Source organism: Heptranchias perlo, unplaced genomic scaffold (assembly GCF_035084215.1).
Source record: "Heptranchias perlo isolate sHepPer1 unplaced genomic scaffold, sHepPer1.hap1 HAP1_SCAFFOLD_56, whole genome shotgun sequence".
Taxonomy (NCBI): Eukaryota; Metazoa; Chordata; class Chondrichthyes; order Hexanchiformes; family Hexanchidae; genus Heptranchias; species Heptranchias perlo.
The window spans coordinates 3558390-3582522 of NW_027139581.1; the positions used below are offsets into that span (position 1 = coordinate 3558390).

Sequence of the window (24133 nt, forward strand, 5' to 3'; positions counted from 1 at the left end):
ACGTAGGGGGCATGATTAAGAAATTTGCGGATGACACAAAGATAAGCCGTGCGGTTGACAGTGAGGAAGAAAGCTATAGACTGCAGGCAGATATCAATGGATGGTCAGATGGGCAGAAAAGTGGCAAATAGAATTCAATCCGGAGAATTGTGAGGTAATGCATTTGGAAAGGGCAAACAAGGCAAGGGAGTACACAATAAATAGGATGATACTGAGAGGTGCAGAGGAATTGAGGGACCTTGGAGTGCATGTCCACAGATCTCTGAAGGTGGCAGGACAGGTGGATATAGTGGTTAAAAAGACATACGGAATGCTTACCTTTATTAGCCGAGGCATAGAATGCAAAATCATGGATGTTATGGTAGAACTGTATAAAACACTAGTTAGGCCACAGCTTGAGTACTGCGCACAGTTCTGGTCACCAAATTACAGGAAGGATGGAATTGCACTAGAGAGGGTGCAGAGGAGATTTAGTAGGATGTTGCCAGGATTGGAGAATTTTAGCTCTGATGACAGATTGGACAGGCTGGGGTTGTTTTCCTTGGAACAGAGGACGCTGAGGGTTGATTTGATTGAGGTGTACAAAATTATGAGGGGCCGAGAAAGAGTGGATAGGAAGGACCTATTTCCCTCAGCGGAGGCGTCAATAAGCAAGGAGCATAGATTTAAAGTGATTGGTATTACTTTTAGGATTAGAGCGGAAATGAGGAAAAAAAATTCACCCAGAGGTTGGTGGGGGTCTCGAACTCACTGCCTGAAAGAGTTGTTTGAGGCAGAAACCCTTAACTCATTTCAACAATACCTGGATGTGCACCTGCAGAGCTGCGGACCAAATGCGGGAAAGTGGGATTAGGCCGGGTGTCTCGGTTCTCAGCCAGCGCAGACAGGAAAGGCCGAATGGCCTCCTTCTGTGCCATAAATTTTCAATGCTTCTATAAACAATAAAATGTATTGAGATATTGGAGCAGACTGTAAATATTGTATTGGACATTGAAATTCCTCCAAAGCCGATGAATGAGATGAAGTGATAAAATAATGGGGTCACACTGGAACATAACAGGGGGTTGAAATTAAAGTAAAGAGGGGCATAGATATTTGGATTTTCAATGTGCAGGGTTAGGTTCCTTTGAGTTAAAAATTAAATTGGGCTGGGGGGAAATAATACTCAGCAAAAAATTATCCATAAGGTGGATATTAGCAACAGGATAACTGGAGAATCTTTAAAGTCCATGACTTCTTGATAATATGGCACACCTTAGTTTCCTGTACAGGGTATTATGATTTTCTTTGTCTATATCATAATGTATAATATTAACCAAATGAAACTTGGAGCAATATGTACATGTCTTTCTGTGCTTATGTAAATCTGATGATGATAAAATATAAACTCGGGATGATCTTAGGCAGTGTGGTTTCACTCAGGTTCAAGAGGAGGGACTTTAAGAATATGGTTTAAAACTAGTTAAGTGTCCCACCTCGCATAGCTCGCATAATGCCCGAGACATTTAGCAAGAGGGTGATGTTGAGGGGGGCATGGTTCAGCATCTCAAGAGATGTGGTAACCAAAGACCTCCGCATTCCTCAGAGGAACAAATAGCTTGTAAACAGCGATAAAGGTTAATAACTACTCATATCGGAATCACGTGGAAGTAATTATTGGAGGATTAAAAACCCCTTTGTTGCCACAGTAACAGAAAAATCTGCTAATATTGTGTATCATTTGTCGTTCGGGTTCTAATTATTTGTGGTGCATTGACCACATTAAACAGCTGACTGTTCGCAAACTTGGCGCCCGATTTGACCCTCAGCTGAGCTTCCAACCTCATGTCGTCTTCATCACCAAGACCGCCTACTTCCACTTCCGTCACATCGCCCGTCTCCGCCCTTGCCTCAGCTAACCATGTCTTTGTTACCAATAGACTCAACTATTCCATTGATCTCCTGGATTATCTCGCACGTTGCACCCTCTGTAAACTTGAGCTCATCCAAAACTTTGTTGCCCATAACCTATCTCGCACCAAGTCCCGTTCACCCATCACCCCTGTACTCGCTGACCCACATTGGCTCCCAATCCAACAATGCTTCTATGGCCTCACCCCTCCCTTTGTTTGTAACTTCCTCCAGCCCGAAAATCTCCTGGGATCTCTGTTCCTCTTGCGCATCCCCGATTTTAATCGCTCCACCATTGGCGGTCGTACCTTCGGCTGTCTACGCCCTACACTGTGGAGTTCCCTCCCTAAACCTCTCTGCGTCTCTATCTCTCTCTCCTCCTTTAAGATGCTCCTTAAAACCTTCCTCTTTGATTAAGCTTTTGGTCACCTGTCCTGATATCTCCTTATGTGTCTTGGTGTCAAGTTGTGTTTGATAATCGCTTCTGTGAAGCGCCTTGTGGCGTTTTATTGCGTTAAAGGCGCCATATAAATGCAAGATGTTGTTGTTTGTATTGTTAACAGAATTTAGCATGTGACTGCGGCGGACCATAACGTGAGAGGAGACTGCGAGGTGCGCCTGGTGACTGCACAGTCATTTCGCCTCTGGAGCTTGACATGAAAAGATAGAGGTCGCTTTTCTCTGATGGGACACTAGGTGGCGCAGTGGGTCCTTAACTGAAGGGTCCTGGGTTCAAACACAACCCAAACAGGACGGATGCAAAATATCTGTCAGGGAAAAAGAATTGATATCGGCAAAATGTAACAATGTGGCTTAATCTTGGAGAAAGAAATTCAGCAAAGTCCAAATTAGTCCATTTGTCATTCAAGATTTATTAACAATTTAAAAGTTTACAATTTACAAAGAAGTTTTAAAAAGTTAACACGAACTGAATGTAACAACTCAGTGTCACATTGAGAATAGAACAGAGCCGGTCTGAGCTGCCAGCTGTCTGCACAACTGCAACAGACAGCAGAGAAGGAAAACAGAGGCTCAACATAAAGGGAAGGAAACAATTGTGGATAAGAAATGAGAAAAAATATTTATTTACACATGAATTATTAAAACAAAGGTGAAAGGGGACTCAAACTCTAAGAATCATTTACATTATAGCGATGGTTATCTCACACATTAATAAACATTTCAATCAGAAAGACGGAAATCCCGTTGATGTTTTTCTCAGCTATAGATGTCGATATATTAACTGACGGCGTTTCACTTTGAGATGTTAATAAACAGATGTGCAAAATCCGAAATTCAACCGATCACTTTACCTGTAAAAGAGGGATAAAAGAATGAAGCAGATATTTAGTGGTCCGTGCATTTATCTCAGGGTTTTTATGAATGAAACTTTTAGAGGCTTTTCAAACCGCTTCATTCAGATCAAAGTGTCACTGGATTGAATCTTCTCACCTTCACCAGAGTGACGACAGCGCTGTAGAAAATGCTCAGGAAGAACAGAATGATGAATGTGGAAGCGGTTGTCCAGATGTTGCCGCTCTCTTCCTCATAGTCTTCGACCCAGACCTGGTTTATGGAATCTACGGGGATGGAGAGGAGGAAATATATTCAGATCGTTTATTAAACCAGGATATATTATTATTATTTATTTCTTTCTTTCCTCACTGTATTATTTTGGTCTCTAATTTAATTTCCAAGGTGTATCTTTTGTTCAGTTAATCCCGCTCAGTAATCTGTCTCTGTTCCTAACTTCACAGCCTCGCTTCCTTTATGATCCTCATACATTCCGTGTTGGTAAAGGTGATTTTTTTTCTTAATTGTCAGACACTAATGTATTTTCAATCGATTTCGTAGATCGATCATTCGGGGATATTATGGTGAGATATCGAGGGATGTTCAGTGATTTATGTCGATTATTTTATCGATAGGTTTCGATATCTCCTATTTGACGGCTGGCATGGTGCTGGGTAAGAGATCGGATGTTAGTTCCAATCTTGGTCGTTTATTTGTGATGGAAATACTTTGAACATTATCTATCTGTATCAGTTTCCAACTGAGATAATTGCTTCAGTGCATGTATAGGGAGCAGGAAGATGTTATGGTATCAAAGTTTCTCAGAATACCAAGAACTGGGTTTTAGAAAATCGGTCCATTTCTTGTATTTTTAACGATCAGTTCAGTGAGATTAGTTAGTTTTCCCACTTCAGGATATGAAAGTGGCTTTTCCCGGCTGTCAGAAATTCGGACAGCTCTGGGCACGGCCTGTGACAATGAACGACCACCTGCTCTGGAATATTGATCTCCAGCGGTTTCCAATGTGCTCTGTTTCAGGGACAAAGTGTGGGTGCAATCGTTATCACCTCAAAGACTAGGTCAATGTAGTTTAGATTATTGACGCTAAACCTCTCATCTCAAGTTTAGTCAGGCAATGTTTTCTCAATCCCCCTGAATAGATATTTTTATTCATAAATAGTTATTTAATAAGTTGATTTATTTGATGTAAAGCGACGTTTATATTTGCAGACCATGTGGTTCTGTTATTTAGAAACTGACTGCCCGCTGGTCCCGGGGGTTCGTGGACAACAGAAGGGCAGTGTCTGTCTCTCTTTCATGAGGACAGGAGAGATGGTCTGTGCCGACCAATGCCCTTCCGTCACTACTGTCTACATTCAATGCAGTGAAGATAGAAATGCAACATTTTATTGGATAGAAATGATCCTCTGCATGTTGCTTTAATGGTCTTCTGTTAAATTAGTTGGAGTGGCCTCACAATAGTTCCCAACGGGCATCATCTAACAGCGCAAAACTGGCTTCAATCGGAAGAAATCGGTGTAATGACGAAGAGAAGCCGCAATGTATTGTTTTTGTGGGAATTGGAAACAGCCATTGTGTTGTGTTTGGAAGCGGTTTTCTTATATTAGGGTTAAGGGGTCTGGTAGTGGAAGCACCTTTAGTCTGCATTTAGCTTGTGCTGTAAATAAGCTCGAAGGGCGGAATATCGAAGGTTAACGGGTGATTTGAATGAGATTTTTAAGATTTTGAAAGGAATTGATAGGGTAGATAGAGAGAAGAATTTCCCGCTGGCGGGGGAGTCTAGGACAAGGGGACATAACCTTAAAATCAGAGCCAGGCCATTCAGGAGAGACGTTCGGAAACATTTCTTCACACACCGGGTGGGAGAAGTGTGGAACTCTCTCCCACAAAAAGCAGTCGATGCTCAATTAATAATTTTAAAGCTGATTTATTTTTGCTAACCAAGGGTATTAAGGGATCTGGAGCCAAGGCGGGTGGATGGAGTTAGGATACAGATCAGCCATGATCTCAATGAATGGGGGAACAGGCTCGAAGGGCTGAATGGCCTCCTCCTGTTCTTGCGTTCCAACGGAATGTTGGCGCATTGGGTCTCCAAAGGGAACATATCCTGCTCCCGACCAACAAAAATAATTCAATTCCCATACATTTGACTCGTTAACAGAAAAAGGGTCTTTATTTGCTGTTAATTAAGGAATGGAAATGAGATAATCTCATTGACAAGAATTCACGGTGTCCATCAGTACAAGGGAAATGTTCACAAAACTCGGTTTACCGCTCGATTTATTAACCGTTCTGCTCATTATCTTCAAGGGAATGGCTTCATGTCCGACCACACAGGAGTAAGAAGCACCGCTGGTCCAATCCTCCGTCTTAATGGATAACATGCTGTACATGAAGAAGGAGCTACTCTCGTTCTCCGCCATCACCTCAGTGTTCTTGTAGCCGCTGGAATTCAGCGTCTTGTTATTAACGGTCCACTTGACAAAGATCTCTCTGGGAGAGAAACCTCTCACTAAGCAGGTGAGGGTCATAGACCGCTGAGCGGAGATTTCTTCTGCTAACGGGAGGAGGACAAACACAGACGGTTCCTGTGGATTTGGATCTACAGAAAAAAATGTTTGGATATTAATAAGTGAGAGGCGATCATAGAGGGAATAAAGCGCAGCTTTAGGTTGTGAAGATTCACTTTGCACTCCGAGATATCGTCCCCTTGCCTAATTTTAAAAACTCTGTTTGTTGCTTTGTGCACGAGTCACTTAAGGTGACATCTCTCCTCTCCTCTACGTGCCTTGAGAAGGCCATCGTTTGAGAAATGTAACTGAGTGGCTTGTAGATAATTTGAGAGGACAACTACATCGTCCTGGAGCAAAGCCACATGTGGCGAAGATCGCATAGGGGTGATAGCCTCCCTTCGGATATGGACAGTGAAAGGACAATGGAAAAAGAGTTCGGATTTTTAACGGTCAGTTCAGGAACATAGGAACAGCAGGAGGCCATTCAGGCCATCGAGTCTGTTCCGCCATTCAATTATAACATGGCTGATCTGTTTCTCAACTGCATTTACTCGCTTGGTTCAATATCTCTCAATACCCTTTATCACAGTATCATAATATAGTACAGCACAGAAGGAGGCCATTCGGCCCAACGTACCTATTCCGGCTCTTTGAATGCGCTATCCAATTATTCCCATTACCCTGCTCTTTCCCGATAGCTGTCTATTTTTTCCCTTCAAGTATTTAACCAATTCCCTTTTGAAAGTTACGATTGAATCTGCTTCCACCACCCTTTCAGGCAGAACATTCAGATCATTACATCTCGGTGCGAAAAAAATGTTTCCTCATGTCGCCTCTGGCTCTTTTGCCAACCACTTTAAATCTGTATCCTCTGGTAACCAAACCTTCTGCCACTGGAAACAGTTTCTCCTTATTTACCTGATCAAAACCCTTCATGATTTTGAATACCTCCATAACATCTCCCCTTAACATTTTCTGTTCCAAGGAGAACAATCCCGGCCTCTCCAGTCTCCAAATAACTGAAATCTCTCATCCCTGCTGCCATTCTAGTAAATCTCGTCTGCACCCTCTCTAAGGCCTTGACATCCTTTCTAAAGTGTGGTGCCAAGAATTGAACACAATACTCCAGCTGAAACCTAACCAATGATTTATAAAGATTTAGCGTAACTTATTTGCTTCTGTGCTCTGTGCCTCTATTACAAAAGCCGAGGATCACATATGGTTTATTAACAGCATTCTCAACTTCTCCTTCCACCTTCAAAGATTTCTGTACGTACACCCCCAGGTCTCTCTGTTCCTGCACTCCCTTTAAAATTCTACCATTTAGTTTATATTGTGTCTCTTCATTCTTCCTCCCAAAGAATGCATCACTTCATACTTCTCTGCGTTAAATTACATCTGCCATGTCTCTGCACATTTCACCAGTTTGTCTATGTCCTCCTAAAGTTAGTTACTATCCTTCACATTATTTACATTTCCGAGTTTCGTGTCATCAGCAAACTTTGTAATTGTACCCAGTATACCCAAGTCCATGTCATGCTGATTCCTGGAGAACACCACTCTATACTTCCCTCCAGTCTGAGAAACTATCGTTCAACACTACTCTTTGCTTTCTGTCCCTTAGCGACAAAGGAAAGAAAAGTGGATGAGTTCCTGCGGTCAGTGTTTCAGGAGCGAGGGAGGAAGTTGAAAAGCAAGACCTCAAAGGTAGTAATCTCTGGATTACTCCCAGTGCCACCCGCTAGTGAGTCCAGAAATTGGAAGATAAGGCAGGTTAATTCGTGGCTGCAGACATGGCTCAGGATGGATGGCTTCAGAGTCTTGGGGCAGTGGGACCAGTTTTGGGACCGGAGTGCAAGGGTGGTGGAAGCAGATTCAATCGTGGCTTTTAAAAAGGAATTGGACAAATACTTCAAGGGAAAAAATTGCACTGGTACTGGGCAAGCGTAGGCTAAATGGGACTAAGTGGATTTCTCTTATAAAGAGCCGGCAGGGGCACGATGGGCCGAATGGCTTCAATCTGAGCTGGAACCATTCTATGATTAGACAATTTTGTATCCACGCTGCCGCTTTCTCTTTAATCCCGGGGGCTTTAATTTCGCTTACAAGTCTATTATGTGGTACTTTATCAAATGCCTTCTGGAAGTCCATATACACAACATCAACCACATTACACTCATTAACCCTTCCCGTTACTTCATCAAAGAGCTCAATCAAGTTATCAAACACGATTTTCCTTTAACAAATCCGTGCTGAATTTTCCAAGTGCCAATTAATTTTGTCCCGGATTATTCTCTCTAAAAGTTTCCCCACCACCGACATTCGGCTGACTGGTCTGTAACTGCCGGGTTTACCTTTTTGAACAAGTCTGTAACATTTGCAATCCTCCAGTCCTCCGGTGCCATTCCCATATCTAAGGAGGATCGGAAATTGTGGTGAGAGCCTCCGTAATTTCCACCCTTACTTCCCTCAGAAACCTCGGTTGCATCCCATCTGGACCGGGTGACTTTTCTACTTTGAGTACTGCCAATCTTTTAAGTACCTCGTCTATCTATTTTTATCCTATCCCATATCGCTACTGACCCCCTTTTACTGTTACAGTGGCAGCATCCTTTTCTCTAGTGAAGACCAATGCGGTGCATTCATTTAGTACCTCAGCCCTGCCCTCTTCCTCCACAAGAAGATCTCTTTTTTTTGTCCCTAATCGGTCCCACCCTTCCTTTCACTACCCTTTTACAATTTACATCTTTATAAAAACGTTTGGGTTCCCTTTTATGCTGGCCGCTAATCTATTCTCATATTCTCTTTGCCGCTCTTATTTCCTTTTTAAATCTCCTCTGTACTTTCTGTATTCAACTTAGTCCTAAATTGTATTATGTGCCTTACATTTGTCATAAACCTCCTTTTTCTGTTTCATTGTAATCTCTATATCTTTAGTCATCAAATGAGCTCTAGTTTTGGATGCCCTTCCTTTCCCCCTCGTGGGACTGGATGTGAACCATTTCCTCATTGAAGGCCTCCCATTCTTCAATTACTATTTTGCAAACCAATCTTTGATTCCGATCCCTTTGTAACTCACTGAAATTAGCCCTCCTCCAGTTAAATATTTTCACATTAGATTGTCATTTTCCATGACTATTCTAAATCTCATGATATTATGATCACTGTTCCCCAAATGCTCCCCCACTGAATCATGCTTCACTTCATTCCCAGAACTAGATCCAGCATTGCTTCCTTCCCCGCTGGGCTGGAAACACATTGTTCAACAAAGTTCTCTTGTACACATTTCAGGAATTCCTTCCCGTCTTTGCCCGATACATTGTTGCTGTCCCAGCCTATATTGGGATAATGGAAGGCCCCCCATTATCACTAATCTATCGTTCTTGCATCTTCCCGTAATTTGCCTGCAAATTTGTTCCTGTATCTCCTTCCCATTATCTGGTGGCCTATAGTACACACCCAGTAGTGAAATAGCTCCTCCATTGTTCTTTAATTTTAACCAAATGGATTTTGTCTTTGACACCCCCTCACCTTTATCATCACTTTCCAGTGCTATAATAGTTTAATTGATCAATACTGCCACACCTCCTTTCTTTCCTTCACTATCTTTCCTGAATACAGTGTAGACAGGAATATAAAGTACCCATTCCCCCCAACCTTTGAGCCATGTCTCTGCCATTGTCTCTATATCACAGTCCCATGTGGCAACTTGAGCCTGCAGCTCACCAACCTTATTTACCACGCCACGTGCATTTACACACATGCACTCCAAGCTCATCTTAGACTGCCTAATTTCCCCCTGTCTGATCCATCCTATTTCTGAAGTACTCTTTGCTCAAGTGCTATTTGTCCCTCCCAGTCCTCTGTGCACCTTGCTTCTTCTCTATAATGTTTCATCCTGGTGCCCACCCTATTGTCAAATTTGTTTAAACCCTCGCCCATAGCAGCAGTTAACTTCCCAGCTCTGTTGAGGTGCAACCCGTCCATCTTGATCGGATCCCTCCTGCCTCACAACTGCTCCCAATGTCCCAGGTATCTGAAACCCACACTCCTGCACCATTTCTCCAGCCACGCATTAGCAAATCTTATTCGGCCAGTCCTATACTCACTAGCGCTTGGCTCTGGGAGTAATCCAGATTTTACTACCTTTGAGGTGCTACTTTTGAACTTCCTCCCTAGCTCCTGAAACTCTGACTGCAGGAACTTTTCCTTCCTATGTCATCGGTTCCCACATGGACCATGATTTCTGGCTGTTCCCCTTCCCTCCTCAAAAGGTCCCGCATCTCTCAATGTTGTCCTTTACCCTGGCACCAGGGAGACAACACACATACAGGACTCATGTTGGCCCTTGCAGAAACGCCGGTCTATCTCCCTGAACACAATAATATAAGAACATAAGAAATACGAGCAGGAGTAGGCCATACGGACTCCCGAACCAGCTCCAACATTCAATAAGATCATGGCTGATCTTCAACCTCAACTCCACTTTCCAGCCCGATCCCCATATCCCTTGAATCATAGAAACATAGAAAATAGGAGCAAGAGTAGGCCATTCGGCCCTTCGGGCCTGCTCTGTCATGAAAATGATAATAGCCGATCGTCTAACTCAGTGCCCTGTTCCTGCTTTATCCCCATATCCCTTGATCCCTTTAACGTTAACACATATATCGATCTCCTTCTTGAATACATCTGATGACTTGGCCTCTACTGCCCTCTGTGGTAGAAAATTCCACAGGTTCACCAACCTCTGATTGAAAAAATGTCTCCTCACCCCGGTGAGAAGTGGTATACCCCGTATCCTGAGTCTGTGACCCCTGGTTCTGGACTCCCCAGCAATCGGGAACATCCTCCCTGCATCAAGTCTGTCTAGTCCTGTTAGAATTTTGTATTTTTCGATGAGATCATCTCTCATTCTTCTAAACTCTGGTGAATATAGGCCGAGTCATTCCAATCCCTCCTCATCCTGCCATCAATCCTGCCATCCCAGGAATCAGTCTGGTAAACCTTCGTTGCACTCCCTCCATGGAAAGGACATCCTTCCTCAGATAAGGAGACCAAAACTGCACACAATACTCCAGATGTGGTCTCACCAAGGCCCCGTATAACTATAGTGAGATATCCCTGCTCCTGTACTCAAATGCTCGCTTTTAGCGACTGGTGTGCAAGGACACCCAGGTCTCGTTGCACCTCCCCTTTTCCCAAACTATCACCATTCAGATAATCATCTGCCTTTCTGTTTTTACAACCAAAGTTGATAACCTCACATTTATCCACGTTATACTGCATCCGCCATGTTCTTGCCCACTCACCCAACTTGTCTAAATCACTCTTTGCATCCTCCTTACAGCTCTCATTCCACCCCAGCTTGGTATCGTCTGCAAACTTGGAAATGTTACATTTAGTTCCCTCATCCAAATCATTGATATATATTGTGAATAGCTTGGGCCCAAGCACTGTTCCCTGCGATACCTCACTAGTCACTGCCTGGCACCCGGAAAAAGACCCGTTTATTCCTATTCTCTGTTTCCTGTCTGTCAAACAATTCTCGATCCATGCCAATATATTCCCCCCAATCCCATGTGCTTTAATTTTGCACACTAACCTCTTGTGTGGCACCTTATCAAAAGCCTTCTGAAAATCCAAATACACCACATCTACTGGTTCTCCCTTATCTATTCTGCTGGTTACATCCTCAAAAAACTCCAGTAGATTTGTTAAGCATGATTTCCCTTTCATAAACCAATACTGACTTTGTCCATTCACGTGAATGCCTTCCAAGTATTCTGTTGTCACATCTTTCATAATAGACGATAGCATTTTTCCCACTGTTGATGTTACGCTAACTGGTCTGTAATTCCCTGTTTTTTCTCTCCCTCCTGTTTGAAATAGTGGGGTTACATTTGCCAGCCTCCAGCTGTAGGAACTGTTCCAGAGTCTATAGAATTTTGGAAGATGATCACCAATGCATCCACTATTTCAAGGGCCACTTCCTTTATTACTCTGGGATGCAGATTATCAGGCCCTGGGGATTTGTCAGCCTTTAGCCCAAATAATTTCCGAAGCACATTATCTTTTTACCAATAATTCCCCCAGAGTCCAAAAATCTATCTATCTCAGCCTTGAATATATTCAACGACTCAACATCCACATTCCTCTGGGGTAGAGAATTTCACAGATTCACAACCCTCTGAGTGAAGAAATTCCACCTCACCTCAGTCTTAAATGGTCGACCCCTTATCCTGAGTCTATGCCGCTTAGCTCCAGCCAGGGGAAACAACCTCTCAGCATCTACCCTGTCAAGCCCCCTCAGAATCTTATATTTTTCAATGAGATCACCTCTCATTCTTCTAAAATCCAGAGAGTATAAGGCCATTGTACTCAATCTCTCCTCACAGGACAACCCTCTCCTCCCAGGAATCAATCCAGTGAATCTTCTTTGCACCGCATCAAAGGCAAGTTTATCCTTCCTCAGATAAGCAGACCGAAACTGTACGCAATACTCCAGGTGAGGTCTCAACAAAGCCCTGTACAATTTTAGTAAGACTATTGAACCCCCTATAACAACTGCATTTCGCTCGCTCGCAGTTCAGCCGAGTCTCCCGTGGTGCAGTGGATTTGCTCCGGATTGCACGTAATCCAGCAACAAACTATTAATCTCAGTTTTGAAATTTCCAATTGACCTCCAGCCTCACCAGCTTTTTTGGGGAGAGAGTTCCAGATTCCCACTGCCGTTTGTATGAAGAAATGTTCCCTCGCATCACCCCTGAACGACCTAGCTCTAATATTAAGGTTATGGCCCCTTGTTCTGGACTCCCTCAGTTTCTCCGGTGTCAGCCAGCGAATTTACAGGATTATTGAGTTCAATTTCGCTACTTGCCATGGTGGGGGTAAAAGAGTTTCCTCTAATCCAAGCTCTGCAGAGGGGACCGAGAAGTGAGAAAAGCCTTTCGTTCGGAATAAAAGAGTTTCCTCTCCATTTTATCCATTTACCAACTTTATTGTTTATTCATTCCCGGGATGTGGGCGCCTCTCGTGAGGTCGGCTTTTATTGCCCATCCATAGTTGTCCTTGAGAAAGTGATGGTGAGCCTTCTGCTTGACCCGCTACAGTCCGTATAGTGAAGGTACTCCCACAGTGCTGTTAGGAGGGAGTTCCGGAAATTTGAATGGGACAATGAAGGAATGGCGATATTTGCCCAAATCGGGATGAGTTGTGATTTTAAGGTGAACTTGGAGGTGATGGTGTTCCCATGCACCTGTTGGTAGGGGCCGCGGGTTTGGGAGGTGCTGCCAAAGAAGCGTGCACGAGTTGCTGCAGTGTATCCTGTAGATGGTACACATTGCAACCACAGTGAGCCGGTGGTGGAGGGAATGAATGTTTAAGGTGGTGGATGGACTAAACTATGCCATGGGGATAGACTATGCATATATTTAATGAATAGAAGTCATGTACACGCACTGAGAAGATTCACAATGTGACACTTGTTGCTGCAACCTCACTGCTCACCTCGTTCCTTGTGTATGGACGCTCTTTTAGGAGTTGGAAGATCCTGATGGCTCACCACGCAATAGAACGTATCCCCACTCAGCCACGCTTGTGTCGAGATGTCTACTTTGCTGATCAGGCTGTCGGAGCCCTCGCCAGGTTGGACGGCAATCTCTGATTTTAAAGGCTGCTGTTCTCTGGTCCAGGACACGTTGACCCCATTCGGAGCATCAGACACGACACAGGTCAAAGTCACCGTCGCCTCCAGTAAAACCTGTTCTTGTGATGGTGGCAGAATTGTGACTTCTGGTTCACCGGGTGGAGGACAATCTGTGAGAGGAAAATAAATGTGAACCGATCTATTCTCTGGAGAATTGTGAAGCGAACGTTCAGCCTTTATTTGATTAAAGACAAGGAAAGTCATTTTTACTTTGGGCGATATGGACTCAGCCTCCCATTATACAGTGCGCCTGATTTTCCGTGCCACTAATCAGGAATGTGACCATTGGTGACTCCCCCATTCCCTGGAACAGTTGTGTTGAAGCACAGCTCTGATGCTCTACTTGCGCACCGCCTGATTTCGGCTCACTGAGAACAAAACTGGGACCAGGATCGCAGACTGATCCGATGACATGTGCGCAGAGGAATCCCTTCTGGGGCGGGGCTCTGGAACGTCTGCAGTGCTCACTGAACTGTAACAGAGGCAGAGAGAGTCAGGCCGTCCAGGAGAAGGAAGCAAGTAACTAGATACTCGGTAAAGAAAGAAAGAACTTGCATTTATACAGCGCTTTTCATCACCTCAGGACGTCCCAGAGCGCTTTACAGACAAAAAACTACTTTTGACGTGTGGTCACTGTTGAAATGTTGGAAACTCAGCTATCAATTTGCTCACAGCAAGCTCCCACCAACAGCAATGTGATAATGACCGGGTAATCTCTTTTAGTGATGTTGGTTGAGGGATAAATATTGGCCAGGACACAGGGGAGAACTCCATTGCTTGTCTTCTAGATATTGCTGTGTGATCTTTTCCTTTCACCTGAGAGGGCAGATCGGGGCCTCGGTTTAACGTCTCAACAAGATGGCACCTCCCATAGTGCAGCGCTCCATCAGTCCTGACTGGGAGTGTCAGCCTCGATTTTATGCTCAAGTCTCAGGAGTGGGATTGAACCCACGACCTTCTGACTCAGAGATGATCAATAACATCAATGATATGTTCCTAATAATTGGTGAAAGAAGTTATCAGTCCCCCCACACACCCTCACCCCCACCCCACGGAACACTGACTGTAAATTTCGGTAGAATTTGGCACTTAGATGCATCTGGCCTCAGCTCCCGGTTTGCCTCTTACCAGGAGAACTGGTGATATTTTTGCTCTGGATGCTCTTGCTCGCTTTGTGAGTGACGGAGCAGGTGTATACCGCACCGTTGAACCATTCCCTGGAGGTGATTTCCAGCCGACTACTGACGCTGAAGTTGCCGTTCTCTTCACAGGGAGGAGAGGTGACGAACCCGGACTTCACGGGCAATCCGCCCTTCAGCCACTGCACGTCGATGGGTTTTGGTCGGAATTCGGATATTAAACACACGGCCGTTACATGTTTGCTGGATAAGATTTCCTGAGGTGAACTTTGCGTGAGGATAACAGTTGGAGGGACCGCAGGCAATCTTTCTATGGGAATTCAAGGAAACAAAGGAGATTTCACCATTTCAAAATTAAATAATTCTGTATTGGAAAATTCTGTTATCTTTTCACATCTTGGTCGCCATCGAGCTCACACTAACCTGGAATGGGCAGACTCACTGTCTCCCAGGCAGAACCGCTGTGCCGAACAACGCAGTAGACTTTGCTGCTCTCCATCTCTGACTGGGGGATCGTTAACTGGCTGCTCAGGGTGTAGGTTCCCTTCTTGTTGAACACTGACGGGTAGGTCATGAATCCACTGGTGATGCTTTGGTCATTTTTGGTCCAGGAAAGGATGGCTTTTTCGGGAGAATAGTTCATCGCCAAGCACCCGACCGTCACCAAACCTTCAGTATTGGGTTCTCCACAGGACGATAGCAGGGCGAAGAGTGTCGGAGTAGACGGTTCAGCTGTGAAAGAGGAACAAATTGAACACAAAAGTGAAACTCCGCGATCACATTTACATGAAACGCCCTCATGTTTTGAATATCCGCCAGAATCTGCACCAATTGCATCATTTGAGGATCACAAACAACAGTGAAAAGTGAGCCTCTGCTAATTGTGAGGCCTGACTTGAAATGGGCTCACCGAACCCCAGTCTGGTGCATCCGAAAGTCCGGAGACAGGAAAGTCCATTCGGCCCATCAAGCTCCATCCACCCAGACTCAGTACAAGGAAATTGTATCATTGACTTCGCCGAACTCCTTGTCGCCACTCCAATGACGAGGACATATTTTCTCCCCTAACTGTTCTCAAGTAAAGTTCAGGCAAAAATATTAATATCACAGGTCTGGAAATTCCCCCAGGCTACTCCCTGTAAACGGAGTTTCCACTCCACTTCCCACAAAGTCTCGCAGGCGGAGCGGGAGCAGCTCTGACGAATTTCTCGGCATATAAGTCTGAATATCCATCGAGGCCAAGAGGGGGCTGGATAAAAAATCAGGCGTATACGTTTAGAGGAACTGTGAGCAGCAGGGATGGAAAGTTGGTTGATGGACAGGAAACACAGAGAAACGGTTAACGTGTCCTTCAGATTGGAGAACGGCTGGAAAGTGAAGTCCTCCTGGTGTCAGTATTCGGGGCACTTCTGTTTACATACATTCCATGGTTTACACTTGGCGACAGGGAATAAAATCTCGAAAGTTGCTAACGACAAAAAAGTACATGATTTGGCAAGCAGCGAGGAGGAATGTAAAAGTCTTCATGAAGACAGAGGCAGGATAGGAGAATGGGCGGGCATGTGGCAGATATAATTTAATTAGTGTGCAGAATGTGGGACTGTATACTCAGGGATATGAAACTAAGTGTTCGGATGTGCAAACAGATCTAAAGTGTGAATATATAATTCTAAAAATGCGATTGTACGCCAAAAACATCTTGCAATTATATAGCCCCTTCAATGTCATAAAATGTCACTGAGGCACAGAAGGAGATATTGGGACAGCTGAACAAATGCTTGGTCAAAGAGGTAGGTTTAAAGGAGATTCTTCAAGGAGAGGGAGAGGTAGAGAGGCGGCGAGGTTTAGGGAGGGGATTACAGAGTTTAGGGCCAAGACAGCTGATGGCACGGCCACCAATGGTGGAGCGATTAAAATCGAGGATACGCAAGAGGCCAGAATTGGTGGCCTCGGAGGGTTGTACGGCTGGAGGAGGTTACAGAGATAGGGAGGGGTGAGGCCATGGAGGGATTTGAAAACAAGGATGTGAACTTTAAAATCGAGGCGTTCCCGGACCGACAGCCAATGGAGGTCAGCGAGTACAGGTGTGATGGGTGAACGGGACTTTGTGCGAGTTAGGATACGGGGCAGCAGAGTTTTCGATCAGCCCAGGTTTATGGAGGGCGGGAGATGGGAGGCCAGGAGAGCATTGGAATAGTCAAATCTAGAGGCAATAAAGGCATGGATGAGGGTTTCAGCAGCAGAAGAGCTGAGGCAGGGGTGGAGATGGGTGATGTTACGGAGGTGGAATTAGGCGGTCTTGGCGATGGAGCAGATATGTGGTCCGAATCTCATCTCAGGGTCAAATAGGACGCCGAGTTTGCGAACGGTCTGGTTCAGCCTCAGAGAATGGCCAGGGAGAGGGATGGAGACAGTGGCTAGGGAACGGGTTTAGTGGCGGGGACCAAAGACAACGACTTCTGTCCTCCCAACATTTAGTTGGAGGAAATTTTTGCTTATCCAGCACTGGATGTCGGACAAGCAGTGTGACAAATCAGAGAGAGTGGAGGGGTTGAGGGAGGTGGTGGTGAGGTAGAGCTGGGTGTCGGCAGCTTCCATGTGGAATCTGACTTTGTATTTTCAGATGATGTCGCCGCGGGGCAGCATGTCGATGAGAAATAGGAAGGGTCAAGGATAGATCCTTGGGGGACTCCAGAGATAACGGAGCGGGAAGAGAAGTCATTGCGGATGGTTCTCTGGCTACGACTGGGTAGCTGAGAATTGAACCAGGCGAGCGCAGTCCTACCCAGTTGGATGACGGAGGAGAGGCTTTGGAAGAGGATGATGTGGTGAACCGTGTCAAAGGCTGCAGACAGGTCGGAAAAGATGAGGAGGGAAAGTTTACTCCGGTCACAGTCACATAGGATGTCATTTGTAACTTTGTCAAGGGTCATTTCAGTACTGTGGCAGGGGCGGAAACCTGATTGGAGGGGTCCATAATGGAGTTATGGGAAAGATGGTGACAGGGGTTAGGGAGACGACAACACATTCAAGGACTTTGGAGAGGAAAGCGGGGTTAGAGATGGGGCGGTAGTTTGCAAGGACAGAAGGGTCATGAGTGGGTTTTTTTAGTTGGGGGGGGGGTGATGAGGGCAGATTTGAAGGGGAGGGGGACAATACCTGAGGAGATGGAACCGTTAACAATATCAGCAAACATGTATCGTTCACAATATAAGCTAACATTGGGGCCAGGAAGGGAAGTTTGGTGGTCAGCAGTTTGGTGGGAATAGGGTTGAGGGAGCAGGAGGTGGTTCTCATGGACAGGATGAGAAGTGAGATATTTAAATTCTTCTTTGGCAGTAGCGCAAAATCGACGATAACGAATTGCACCTCATTTTGCAATCCACCCAAATTTCTTTTCCATTTAAGTGAAGAGGAATTTGTTCAGTGTGGGTATGATTTCGGGGCATGAATCCGACTTGGGCAGTGGACAAAGGGGCGGTATCGAATCGGCCGCCTGTTTCTCGCCCCTCCTTATATTCACTCCCATTGAAGTATAACGGGAGGCTGGTGCAATACTGCCAGTTGTGAGCTACCGCCCATTGAGTATCAATTCATCCTTGTCTGTGGTGCAAAATGGGCGACAGCCAATCGGTGCCCCGTTTTGCACTGCCTTAAATCGAAAAGATGCTCGGGCAGGGGGAAACGAGCTGCCGATTGGCTGTCGTTGACATTGCTTTTCTCTCTCAGGGTCGAAAGAACGGTGTATAGAGAAATAATGTCACCTCTTAATGTGAACCCTTTCTCTCTCATGGTCAAAAGAACGGTGTATGGAGAAATAATGTCACCTCTTAATGTGAACCCTTTCTCTCTCATGGTCCAAAGAACTGTGTGTAGAGAAATAATGTCACCTCTTAATGTGAACCCTTTCTCTCTCATGCTCTAAAGAACGGTGTATAGAGAAATAATGTCACCTCTTAATGTGAACCCTTTCTCTCTCATGGTCTAAAGAACGGTGCACAGAGAAATAATGTCACCTCTTAATGTGAACCCTTTCTCTCTCATGGTCTAAAGAACGGTGTACAGAGAAATAATGTCACCTCTTAATGTGACCCCTTTCTCTCTCATGGTCTAAAGAACTGTGTGTAGAGAAATAATGTCACCTCTTAATGTGAACCATTTCTCTCTCATGGTCTAATGAACGGTGTATAGAGAAATAATGTCACCTCTTAATGTGAACCATTTCTCTCTCATGGTCTAATGAACGGTGTATAGAGAAATAATGTCACCTCTTAATGTGAACCCTTTCTCTCTCATGATGCATCGAGCAACTTCTCCCATTTGCTTTCTTGCTGTAATCAAATATTGGGCCAAGTTTCGCGGTATTTACTGTTTACTCCTAATGTCCCAACACTTCAAGATACATAAATAATAATATCAACAGCAATAATAAAGGTATCACTAATAATGTGGTAGTAATAATATTATTATTAACAGCAATAATAATAACTATTAATAATGTCAGCCAAGAAACGCCTTGCAAATGCGGGTAGGACCTTTGGACCAGAACTGTTCCCTGTCCTATTCTCCCGCCGCCCTCAACACATCTGAGTCCGGGGTCTCTGTATTCTTTGTTTACCGCCTGGCTCGGGTCTCAAATCACCAACACAGATGAGCTGCAGAACCTCGATTTGCTAAAGTAGCGCTCTTCCGTTTCTTAAATGATCTGTGCTATAGCCTCGTCTGCAGAGAAACTGTTCAATAAAACACTAAAGGTAGATTTTTGTCTTCGCTGGCTGGGTATTAAGGATAATCTCAGCTTCGCGCTGAACAACAATCTGGGGAAGGGGGAGGGGGGGAGGGAAATCTGATCGGGAAAAAATAGACGTCACTCACAGAATCCACCTGATCTTCCTCCTATTTAAACTAATGGAAGTAAAATCGGGAGAGTTTTGTAGCAGGTGTGCAATCCTCCCCACTCAAATTTCCTCTCTGTGCACAGAGCAGGGATTGTTTAACGCCCAGGCGGGAATCTATATCTTGCACACTTTAACTTCGAAATGTGGAATTCAGTATAATTCAAGTTTAACTGAAACTACACAAGGATCCGTGTAAAACAGAACATCGCTTCGTTTAATTATCAGAGACCCTGAATATAACGGAGCAAATGGAGAAACGAGCCTTTAGGTTCGAACTTCTAACTTCGACGGGAGCGTAATTCAGGGAAAACCAGGCGTTGTGTAATTCGGAAAGCCCATCCGCTACCGCCCGTTTTACGCCCCGCACAAGTTGAATTTTACCTCCAGAGTGCTGATAATAAATTAATGTTGATATTAACGTCATTTTAGTGAAACAAATCTGTTTGAAGTTTAAAATTGTTTCTAGTTTCCTTCCAGCCTTACGAGGTCAGTAGTTTTTAAAATTTAATGAACTAATGTAATTTAATTAAACGAAGATCATTTCAACAATTCTGCTTGATTTCCAGCAATATTCGCATCGCTGCCTCCAACCTTATAATTTCCCCCACTCTGCCTAGTTTATTTCTTGTCTATTTCCAACCTTGTGAAGTCTGAAAGTTCTTTGGTTGAAATATATTGGTGGTAATTTTGACTTGGTGGGACAGTGTAAAACTGGTGATTCACGTCATTGGAAATAAAAGCCGGGAGAGATGTTAAACGGACTGTCGACTCCCCAGCACACGTTTCGCACTGTCGCCAAAATCAAAATTACCCCCATTCATTTTAAAAATGTTGTTTGGCTTCTATAACAGTTTATCTCTTTCTGCCTATGAATTTGCACAATTCTTTAGTAAAGCCTGTCTCACTGCCTAAAAGAGATAATATACAAAGAGCCAACATTTTTGGACAGTTTACTGACAATAAAACTTCCTCCATTGAAGAGTAAGTACTTAATAAACCAAGAGCTATTTTAAATTGAAATCTATCCAGCCACAGGCTCCACATTGTTCATTAATTAAATATAATATATAAAATCATCAAGACCAAACCAGGATACAGCAACTAATTAAAATCTGCAGTGAGACCTTTTGGAGCTCAATCACAACTGAGTAAGAAACACGGTGATTTGTGAAATTAATTGTAACATAATCGATTTATTTTTCTCCCATCTCTGACATTTTCTCCTGACGGTGTTGTGTATGGGACATTTGTGGAAGGCGGTTTGTGTTTAATTGATTATATTGTAAGTTAACATTGATATTAACTGATGCTGTATTAAATTATAATCAAATCCAATATTAATTTTAAACCTGCTTCTGCCCACAACCTTGTGCATTGTGGAAATGTTAACAAACTTTTCGTGACAGATATTCAATATGAACGTATCGAATATTATACTAATAGATGAATACATTAGTTTTATGTAAATAAAGGCACAGAAATGAGTTTTAAATTATGAAGTGAGTTGTAATGATTTGGAATGCAGTGAAAGGGCGGTGGAAGCAGATTTAAAAGTAACTTTCAAAAGGGAATTGGATAAATACTTGAAGGGAAAAAACAGGACTCTGAGAAAAGTACAGGGGGATGGAACTGATTGGAAGCTCTTTCAAAGAGCTGGCAGAGGCACGTTGGGCCGAATGGCCTCCTCCTCTGCTCTACATACTATATGATACTATGATGCATCGAGCTTCTAATAATTTTATGCTCTGTCTCTGCACAATTAGAATCTCTGTAGTTTTCTGAGCTCTCTGAAACAATACAGACTCTGCGGATTTTCACAGTGTCTTTCACATGATGGAGTCAGGAGTGGATTTTTAAGCAGTTTTCTACACGGCCGAGCGAGTACTCTACACTCATAAAGAATTTCAGTATATCCTGAAAGGAGCCCGATGTACATGATCTCGGACTGAGCCCAAAGCACTTGGGACAACATTATAACCGAGAACTGCATTAGCCAGATGTTGTCAAATTAAACATTGCAGAAACAAAAATAAACACAGATCAGCATCAGGTTTCTGGTATCAAATAACCCATACTCGCAGATAAACAAGATCCCACAATAATCAAGGAGAAATGCAAGAGTGATACAGCTGCTTTGATCTATAAAATCTCAGATGCACAATCAAAAGTTACATACCAATAAATCTAAGGAAACAGTACCAACTTCACAGGATTGTGGAAATAATTAACTATTAAAACAACACGAAATACAAGATTAAACATACAAATTAAATACTGCAACTAAATTAGTGCATGTTTCTTACCTGCAGTCACCGTCACCATGGTCCCTTGTCCCCAGTAGCCCCAGTAATCACTGTGTTACATTCCTTCATCTGAGTCACACAATAAGGGGCTCTGCATTCGGTACAGAAAATAGTCTACATTATTTTAAGTTTTGACATTCCAGAGGCAAGGTAATGTTACGATAGATTTATGTGATATTAAAAATCATTATATATAGTAACAAATGGTTCCATTTGATTGTTTATAAATTACTTTGATATTTGCGATCTCATACATTAGTTGATGAACAAGTTTCCAAATCGCCAACAATTTCGTGAATATTTTTTATAGTTGTCCTGCTTAATCCTCGCCAGGACTGCAGTGCGAGATAGCAATACATGAATATTACTTTAATATATTCGCAGTTGTATTCCAGCCGGAGCACTGCCCCAGTTTCACCCCATGAATGTTGAAAGGGTTTTTGTATTGACAGTTAATGCTGTGCCACCCAGGTATACACCATGATACACACCGTGTCAAATACTTCTGCCAACATATAGCTTTCGTATGTAGATCTAAATTCCAAACAGCTTACAAAAAACTCGACTCAGATTCACCAGTGGATGCATTAATGTGATGCTTGTATCAGTATAACTTGTTATATGTTTATAAAAAGCCACGTTTTAGTGTTGAGACACACAACCAGTCTTTGCATGGAATTTAAATTCGTCAGTTCAATTTACACTTTATAGCTGGTTTTATAAACTTGGAGATATTTCTGACAGTGATATATATGGAATGACACTAATGTTGCTGTTCATGATGGTTTTGTGATCACAGATTTCAGCAGGATCCCGCTCAGTGTTACTGTATGACGAGATGTCGATATGAAGCACTGTGGATCCACTGTATTATCACAATGACACACGCCAGCACAAATACTGCACTCGCTCTCTGTTCAGCACTGTCTGTCAAAATTCACTTTCAAAAAACCCTTATTGGGACTGCAACCGGACTAGAAATTCACTCAGGGTGAGAGAAAGAGAACACATCTGTGCACATCAGCGACCAGTGGTAGAATATATTGAAACAAGCATTAACTTCAAATTTCCATTCCTCACACATCGAAGTGCTGGACACCAGCAGAGTCCCTTCTCCTCATTATTACAACAACAGTTCATATTTTAGATCAGTTAACTGTCCTTAAACAAGATGCTTTGGGAAGAAATACCGTCTATTTGAAAGTACTGCAATTAACATTGCACTTTATTTAATTACTAACCGTCAGGTTATATTTGGAACGGTTGGATTTCTCCTCCTGTTTTTGTACAGGTCCAGCCCCGGACCCCCTCCCCGTGGGTATCCTGCACAGTAATACATGGCGGTGTCTTCGGTCTTCAAATTAGTCATTTTCAGATAAAAGGTCGTGCTGTCTTTGGAAGGGGTGAATCGATCTTGAACTCCGGGTGCGTAATAATTCGTGGATGTGGGCGTATAATAGCTCAGTAACCACTCCAGCCCTTTCCCAGGAACTTGCTTAACCCAAGCCATGTAATAGCTGTTGACATTGAACCCACTCACCGAACAGGACAGTGTCTGAGTCTCCGTGGGCTTTGCGGTAACGGAATCCGATTGAGTCAGCACGATGTTGCATTGGACATCTGAGAGTGGGGGGAAAAGATCGGATGTCATTAAAACAGGCAAAATTAAAGATGGTCATAAAAGTAAAACAGAATATTTAAAAGCGAGAACTGGGTTTATCATCCATCTTCTCGTTCTTTTTGTACAATATCTTGAACGAATTATTGAAGGTTTAATTTTGTTGTCATGCTGGAGAACTGATAAATCGGTTCTTTCCTGACGTATTTGCAATTTCGCTAAGATAATCTTCACAGTGCAATCAGAGGAATTTCCCCCACCCTGAGCTGAAAAGGGAAAGAATACTCACAGGTAAAGTAAGACAGAAGTAAACAGAGGTAGAAGCCAAGCGCCATCGTTTGCTTTCTTGATCAAACTCTCTGCTCCCCAGAACAGCCTCCTGATTGCTGACCTGAAGCCGAGCGCTCCACTATTTAAACTGCCTGGAGCTCCGTGAGCTAAAGCCCGGGGCTGGAAATCATCCGCCTCCTTCAGCAGTAGTTTGGCTCCTCCTCTCTTTTCCTTTCTCAGCTCAACGATCTGATTTTCGATCATCAAAAAATTAGCACCAATAATCCATTTTCTGTGCTCACCTCTCAAAACTAGATTTGCTTTGCATTGGCTAGTTATCGATCTAGATAATACAGTTAATCCAAAACAATTTCAGTTTAAAGATAGTATATGGAGTCTGATTCTCCCACATTTTTAATCCCTATTCAGTTGGTGTCACTGAATCGAATGCAAAAGGAGAGAGGAAGTGATTATTATTGTACC

At 43.5% G+C, this 24133-nt stretch overlaps 1 pseudogene and 1 gene segment (V, D, J or C); one reads left to right on the top strand and one right to left on the bottom strand.

Moving 5' to 3' along the window:
* LOC137315687 (zinc finger protein 850-like) overlaps positions 1-24133 on the top strand; it is a 200386-nt pseudogene that overhangs the window by 33006 nt on the left and 143247 nt on the right.
* Positions 5356-23779, bottom strand: LOC137315688 (Ig heavy chain C region-like). The segment is given in 7 exon segments: positions 5356-5806; positions 13224-13532; positions 14551-14871; positions 14985-15293; positions 21763-21812; positions 23061-23382; positions 23670-23779. Coding segments are annotated over 7 exon segments (1749 nt in total).